Below are 8,272 nucleotides of genomic sequence, written 5' to 3'. Positions count from 1 at the left end.
GCGCCTACAATTCTTCTTTTGCAGTTGGAACTCCATCAAATTCCATTTATCTGGAAGATCTAATTATAGCTTCCTTCCATGACCCAAGTTCAAAGATCAACACTTCCAAGTTTAACATAATGTTACTTTTGTTACTTCATTTTATGCTGTAAAAAGTCTTTTGTCTTTAAGAAATTGACGGGTAATTTTATTACACTAACATTGTCCGCGGTTTTGATGCCGTTGAATAGTCATTGCTTAACGTGATTTTGAAAGATTCCAGGCAAAATTACGATACGATTTCTAGTCAAGCTTAATTATGACTATAAAATCCAGTAACAACTGACATATTTAGTGGTAGCCAGCAGCAACTTATGCTTAAAATGTGTTGAGTAGTTGAGTGCTCGCCCTTGAGAAGGTTATCACTAAATTCGAATAATCTTACCATTAAATGATGCAGTAAGTAGAGCTGAATTAACCAAAAATTAACGCTGGAATTGGAATCGAATCTATTTTAAAACGTGGTAATTAATTAAGTGGGTCTTTGGAACTCCCCGCACTTTTCTAATAAGCACACAAACTTTACAAAATCATAATACCATATTTTGTGCGTTTATCGATTGATGGGTAAAGGGTCGCCTCTACCCACCTTGCAGAAGAAAACAAAGCAGTAGCAGTGTCAAATTTCTACTTAAATAAACACGAAGCTAGATAAATATTTGGTTATTCGTTTGGTAATTTGCCACTGGTGTGGTGCATACGAATGCGCACCGGTCTAGGCTATCCACAAGAACAAAAAGTGTTTTTCTGGGTGCAAAAATAACTGAGCCAGAACTGGGCGGTGCAAAGCAGACAAACATTTCACTTATACATCACCCCGGCTTGTTGGCCTTGTCTCGGTGGTGGAGCGGCCCTCCTTGCGTGCACTTCGCAGTAGAGCATGCTGTTTATGTAAAAGTAGCCCACATTACGCAGGTTGATTCCACACTGTGAACACTTCAAACACTCCGGATGCATAGGGATCGAACCGTGAACTTTGACCATAACTCCAGCAATGGGACCTCCACAGGCATCGCAAATGAGCCTTGGCGCTGCGTTAACGGGTGCTGAAGCCCCAGTAGCTGAAAGAGCATTCTCAAAAGACGCTGAGGCGTTGCGTTGAGAGTAGAGTCCCATGGGTGAGTTGTATTCGGAGTGAAGGATACGATGAGTTCTGCCCTCTGCGTTGCGGGTTATCACCGAATGTCCAGGCAAAGGTGCCTGCCCAAACGGCACTGGATTCACGTTATGCGAAGCTCCGATCGGTGGTGAATAAGGTGCTGCAAAAGCACTTTTCAAATTTGCCTGTCCATTGTCCATAACCCCACGGATGACTGACTCCTCCACACGCGCTGACATGGGCTGGATGGTGGTTGAAGTGGTGGTGGTTTTAAGAGGTGTAATAGTTCCTCCACGCTGAACCAGAATCACAAAGTCATTGCTCGAACGGATGATCTCCATCTTAGCCTGTTCATGAGTAAGACCTCGCATATCAGTTCGGTTGATGCGGAGGACATAGTCTCCACCACGAAGACCGCAGCGCTCGGCTACCCCACCGCGTGCGACGCTTCTGATAATCAGCGGTAGGCCTACGTCCACTCCGCCCTCCAGACGGAAGCCCCAAGGCACAGAGCTGTCCTCGCGGACAAGCTTCATCGTCAACAGTTGACTAGCCATCGGATCTGATGGCCACTTCGTAGGTAAATGAACTTGGCACTTTCCGTGGGATGTGGCAGCGCAAGCGGCATATGTGTGTGTGTACGTGCGTGCCTTAAGAGCCAATGAAAGCGGGCCAGTGGGTTGGTCGATACTTTACCATCACTCTCAGTCAAGTGGAACAATCGGGGATTCGGGTGAGACTTCTTTTATGCCTCCGGGATAACTAGTTTCCAACAAATAAACAAGCACTTATCTGTTTACTGGCAGCAACACTCGCAAACGGTTCACGTCCACAAGTGATAAGTTCAAAATAGCAATAATTTCACATTCCCTAAATTACTTATCATGAAAATCGGAACTTAGTTAAAGTAATCATTTCAAACAAATGAACTCCCGATTTTTAGGAAAATTGCAGTTTAGGGCGTTAAAATGAATTTCTTTTGTATTATGCCAAATGGAGTTGCTCTTCCGGCCCAACTATCTGCCATGACTCATGCATGCTGACTGAGCACGGGCCGTGGACGAGGCTCAGGACAGCCGAAAAGTCAAACACGGTCAAAAACTCAATAATATTAGCATCAATGGCTGACCATGGCTGGCATTGCCATGCGGTTTATCAATCCACTCAGACATAGGCAAGCACGTTTTATCCTCCACATCTAAATATGAGCTAAAGGCTTTTCAAGCACCTTCGACATGCCAAACAGTGTCAATTCGGTTGACTTGGCCTATATTTGTTGAAAATCTCAAATATTCTTGGATTAGAGTAGGGTCAGGACCAAGTGTCATAAAGTATGCAAAAGGCGAACACAATTGATATATTATAAAATTTAATTTAGAGTCAAAAATTTTGCCTTCCCTCAAAACGAACATTTGCAAAACTTCAGACTTTGCAGTCAGTGCCTAAAAATTAGTTGTTTAATGTGTGTATTATGAAAAAAAATCAGATTTGTTTTATTTGAATAGAATTTTTTATATCTGATCATATTTGTGGTTTCAGGACTAAAATTGTTAGCTTTGTTTTGCCAGGCTATTTTTTGGCATTTAATAAATAATGGCGGCTTCAAAACTATCGAGGCAACTCACGGAATTTTTTATAGTAAATAATGCAAGGAAAAGAAAAAATAGAGCTATGTGGATTACAAGCGGCTTATTTTGCGTGCCCAAAATGAAGACGTGACTTGTGCTACACTTGAAATATCTGCTGGTTCCTTTTAGTTTGATGCCACCTTAGCCTGGAATGACAAAAAACTGTTCAGACACAGCGATCGATGTTGCGGAGAATAATCCTCACAGACTATTAATGAAAAACAGTTTGTGAACCGTCTTGAGAGGTGAGGCAATAGCCTACCTCCTTTTTTTTACTGACTACAGAGGGATGTCTAGCGGCATCGCCAGTTCCATTTTGGGTTGCACTTTCCTTACCATCACCAGGGCCATCCCCTGAGGAACAGTTGTGCAGCATAAATTAAAGCGTCGACATACGGGTTCCACTTCCCACGGATTGTCCAGTTGCATTGCCTTGCGATTTAACCCCGGCATAATGAAGTAATTTATGGCACGAATATGAAAAAAAGACATTTTTTGGTTAAATTCGCTTATTAAAATGTCAAATGTTAGCCTGATACCGTGTGAGTGAAATAATTATTCTTTGCTAATGGGGTGAGGATATCTAGTTCTTAGTTATTAAAGATATTTCCAAAAAGACATTGCTAAAATATGGCACTACTAGTTTTCCTTGCTTTGATTGCTATCAGCCCACACTGCCGAATAAATGCTGATTGCAGCGGTTTAATCATATCGAGATCGTGCTTTTTTCTCATTTGCCTCAATATTCTCCATTCTCTTCTTTCCTATGTTGAAAAAACGAATAGGTCAACAGTCTCGGCCCAGTATTGCCCGTAAAACAAGCCAATGGCTCTAGTGTAAGTGATTTTTATTGGGAGAAAAATACCTGTTAATCAAGTTTCCGTAAGTGATTAGTATGTCTCAAGTTGCTTTCAAATTCTCATCGAAGTAAACTCATATATGTGAAGGCGGCTTTTGCAATGTTGATGGCTTTATACACTGCCGGAACGTATTTCATGCAATTTACAGGCTAAGGTATGATAAAAACCACCTTGCCGGTTATTTAAGCGCAGTTGGGGAGAGTATACAAAATTTATGCCTTCATAACTTTCAGTTTGGTTCGAATAAGCAATCAAAAGACGAAACACAGCCTTCAGTAAACAGTGGCCTCTTGTAAGAGGCATAATACGAATGATGATAGGAATGTTGTTGGATTTCAAAGTCGACCGAAGCTACACTAAACGTAGGTATTGGTTTCTGCTTTTAGAGGACTGTTTTTGTTTTTTATTCACAGAACAAGGGCTATATCCGAAGACTTAATAGTTTGTGACTAACGGGGTAATAGGCTACGCAATTAATTATATTTAATATCCTTTACACACCTTGCCCTTTTTGAAACGCTCTTCTCAAACCTCTTGGTGGCAAATCTTTCTCTTCGATTATTACAAGGTGCCCTCAAGAGAGAAATGAGGAGAAAATAGAGATTTCCGATTACGAGTGGGTGTCAGCTTTCATTAACGGAGATTTATTTTGTAGGCTTTGACAGGCCTACTTGTCACCTTTTTTGAATTGTACTTCATGCATTTGTCCACCTTGCAGCGTTGAAGATGGACCCATTTTCCGCAGTGAGGAGAGTACACATGTCAATCACTATTCTTAAGAAAACTGGCTTAACAAGAAGACAAATTAAAAATTACAAAAAATAAAATAACTTTGGAGTCTTGTTTGACAGATTCATGTCCTTTTAAAAATCTCACAGATTTGCAGCAAAATGACAAGGCGCAGGTAGCCAAGGGAAGGGCATTTCCTAATGCCGGCTGATATCTGGTGTCGACCTACTGTGACCGTACAAATACGGCATTTTTTACTATTCCTGTCGTTATTTAACTCCTCATCTCAGCTTCGCCGATGCTTGAGACTTCAATTTTGCACATTCACTCAACAATACATTTAATTACCTAGTAGTATGACTTCTTTCATTTGCAGGAAAAAACTGTGGGGACTACAATTTTACTCTTAAAACGCGAAAAGTAGGAAAGTATTTGATACAACCTTTATCAGTGCACAAAAAATAATTTAGGGTGAAGTGCAGTCGGACATCTTAAGAAGAAGCTAAATTTATTTGGGACAAATGAATATTATTAAACATGATCTAAAAAAGAGTGATAATAGTTGGGAATTGAGAACAGACAATTCCATAAATGGTGTAATTAGATAGATCTGTCATTTCACTTTAGTCCAATAAACAATAAGGACAGTAAACGCTTTTTCTGTTTGCAGAGTAATTTTTTACTTTTGAAGGCAGAACACTCGGTGCCGGCAGAGAACAAGATGCTATTTTCAAATGCAGTTTCTACTTGAATACAAAAGTAGAATAATTTATACACTAAGTTATACCGTGAATGAACAAATGTGAATTAAAGTTGAAAAGCTATTCATGCATTTGCCTAAATATCTTATTAAATCGCGGCTATTGTGCGAAAAGTACAGTTGTCAGGTAATTTACAAATCAATCAAAAAATGACAATTTACCCACTTATGCTACTGAAAGCATACTTCTGATGGATTTTGAAAATAAATTTCCTGTACAACTTTCTGCTCCTATTTAACCTCAAAATTTCTTATCCGCTCAAAAGATTCATACATACAACCAGCGTTTGAATACTCCAATTCCCTACTTGAGCACCTGCATCCAAGGCCATCGTCCAAATGCAATCTTTCATTTCGTACACATAGCCTTGAAAAATGAAAGCGGTTGATGGCAGAAATGCGACTCATAAATATCAAAATAACATCCTTTTTTCTTCACAAAATGTGAGCACTTTCGTATTACTCATTCCTATCGCATTTGTGTTTTCTCTAATTATATAGAATAGTGCTTGCGTTGGCGAAGAATTCCACCCTAAAGTGCCGCAGGAAATCCATGATTTGGATGATTAATCATCGAACATTCGTTAGTACATTTAATTGGGGGGTGTGTACAAGCATACCCTCTGCGTATTTGTTATAAGGTATTTCTTATTCAAAGTCGAGTTTTGGTATAGTTAACAAAACATGCTCTATTTTTGGATGAATAACTTGTCTTTAAAGTTTGTGCAATTAATACAACTAGTATTTCATCTAAATATTAACCCACAATAATGACAGGTTTTAAATATATCATTGTTCCTTCCAAATGTTGTCATTTAGTCACATTTGCCTACTAAACATCACATCGTGGGTACGACCTGCAACCTCATGGCCCTGATTTATGGCAAACTAAATTATTGCCGTGGGAATTATACAGCTTCTCCAAAGCGCCTCGTCTCAATAAAATTAAACGGGGTAGCCAACCAAACCTCTTTTCCACTTGTCGTAGATTTTGGAAAATACTTTGCACAAAAGTGTACGTGGGTTTGTACGCGACACGTATTCTTTCTCAACAAAAATCCATCGAATTGTCATGCTTCAAATTGTTAAAAATTGTTTACATTCCTTTTAAGTATTGCAATGAATAAGAAACTCGTATTAGGACGATTTTGCAAAAATAGCATAGTGATAGTCCCCGGTAGTAACGGTGAATTAGGTTGCTACGGTGTCACAACTACAAGAGCGAATCTAATACAAATTAATTTGGCTTTTACAGATCTATTCCTTGGGATACAACTTTTATCGAAAGGCATTCTTTGCATACCATTGGCTAATGACATTGTGTCGGATTCATTTTCAGTTGTTTTAGCCAAAACGGAACAATATGGTGATTTTGCAGAAGATATGTGGGATGTAAACACTCGTGTTAAAGAACAAATGTCTCTTTGCCAAGATGACGACCAAATCCTGCAATGACTAGGGAGCCCATATAGTATATGTCCGCCATTTGCAACGTCCGCGTTGACGCTTCCCGTAGTCAACCCTCCGTGTCACCTAGCATATTGAAGACGGTGCTCTAGAAACCACCCATGCGACCCGGAAATGAAGGTCATCAAGGCAAGAAGACATTTGACATCAAGTTCAGCAATGCACCTCAAGGTTTCGATGGACGTTGATTTTGCCTCCACCTGAAGAATTGCATCGACGAGATTCACCAGCCCTGTTTTGCACGAGGTGGATTAATGTTCCACTCCAAGGCCGTTTTGGACGCCAGCATGTCCCTAGCCAATTCGAGCCCACAGCCGGTAAATAAGATAACAGGGCAACGCTATAATAAACCATTGAATGTATGAAGAAATCGCCAAATTTTGCCTGTAGTTTGGTCTAATTTCCGAGCTCTCCTGCCATATCGCCGTCAATTGTCAGGCGCTCTCGGTGGCAGTACTAAAACGTCTGCAAATTGCGATGAAGAAGTTCAAACCACCTTCAGCCTCAGTTTGCTTCCCTCCCCCCTCCTCATTTAGGTTTCTAAAACGTGATTTCAGCAATCCCCTTCCTGCTGGATAGCATTGCCTTCATGTTTATGCATTCCACTCTCAGTCGTTTACTTCAACTCTGTAAATGCATAACAACAAACTCCCTGTCTCTCTTTTCTGTCTACTTTTAACTGCCAAAGGATGAGTGATGCGCCTCCTGTTTAGTGATATTTTATAAGAATCTGCAAATATCACATCTTCCGCATTTGGAGTCACCAAGAGAGCCCTTCACGGAAAAATATGATAGAAAATTTAAAGTCTGGTTTTCACTTATTTTTCAATGGTGGCTGCAGTGTCAAAAACAAAAGTTGTATCAAATTTGCAAAAGATTATTGCAAAGGTGTTGCTTATTACTGCGGCTATTCTTCCCAAGTGAAGAACTTTATGACTGTATGTTAGCCTGAGGTCAGAACTTGCGGGAAACCTAGATTTTTGGGCTTTTAATAGTGTGTTGGTCATTTAATAAACAAAATGTATGATCTGATTCCAAACTTCGGTTATGAGGTTAAGCATAACAGTGTACTAAAGTCTTATAAGGGAACTGGGAAGAAACAAAGCCGTGAAAGTAAGAATTGCTTCCTGTATTGACCTTGACTATAAAATAGGACCGTATTGGTATTGCAAATGGGGTAGAAGAGTCAAGATGATTCAGAAACAAAAATGTCAGGCTCACTTTTCTAGCTGATTGGAGTGATGAATGATTAAACCTTAGTGGCTATGCGCACACACAACACACACAGGACCAAAAGTAGCTACTTCAGGTGGAAACGAAGCAATAAATCACTTTCCTTCACCTTCAGCAGAACGGAATATCACCCACTCAACATTTTCACACTTTCAACAGCACAGCGAGATGACGAAAATACAAACCATATTTCAACATGATGTATATGCCATGAAATTGAGCACAGCAAATCTAGACTTTTAGAAGGAAACTCCAGAATACGCCCCACCATCGATTCAAGGCAAAGCAGTTGGTGAATGGGTGGCCAATCAGAAGCCAAGGTTATCCCCACACTTGTCTGTGCAGGCTAGGGAGATACCCAGGCGTGGATACAAAGCGCGTGCCGTCTTGCCCACTGGGCACAAACGTGTCCCTGCACGTTCGCTAACAAACACCCACACACATACATATCTACGCG

At 40.2% G+C, this 8,272-nt stretch overlaps 1 protein-coding gene across 1 annotated transcript; it reads right to left on the bottom strand. All coding sequences in view use genetic code 11, as the record gives it.

The window, feature by feature from the left end:
* Window positions 1-840: 840 nt before the first annotated feature.
* EGR_02857 (PDZ and LIM domain protein) lies at window positions 841-1,695 on the bottom strand (the record flags this gene model as incomplete). The annotated part of the gene is made up of 1 exon (XM_024492106.1): window positions 841-1,695. The coding sequence occupies one exon, from the start codon at window positions 1,693-1,695 to the stop codon at window positions 841-843; it is 855 nt and encodes a 284-aa protein (XP_024353600.1).
* Window positions 1,696-8,272: the final 6,577 nt, after the last annotated feature.

This window comes from Echinococcus granulosus (assembly GCF_000524195.1).
Source record: "Echinococcus granulosus chromosome Unknown EG_S00013, whole genome shotgun sequence".
NCBI lineage: Eukaryota > Metazoa > Platyhelminthes > Cestoda > Cyclophyllidea > Taeniidae > Echinococcus > Echinococcus granulosus.
This window is presented reverse-complemented; position numbering and strand designations above follow the sequence as displayed.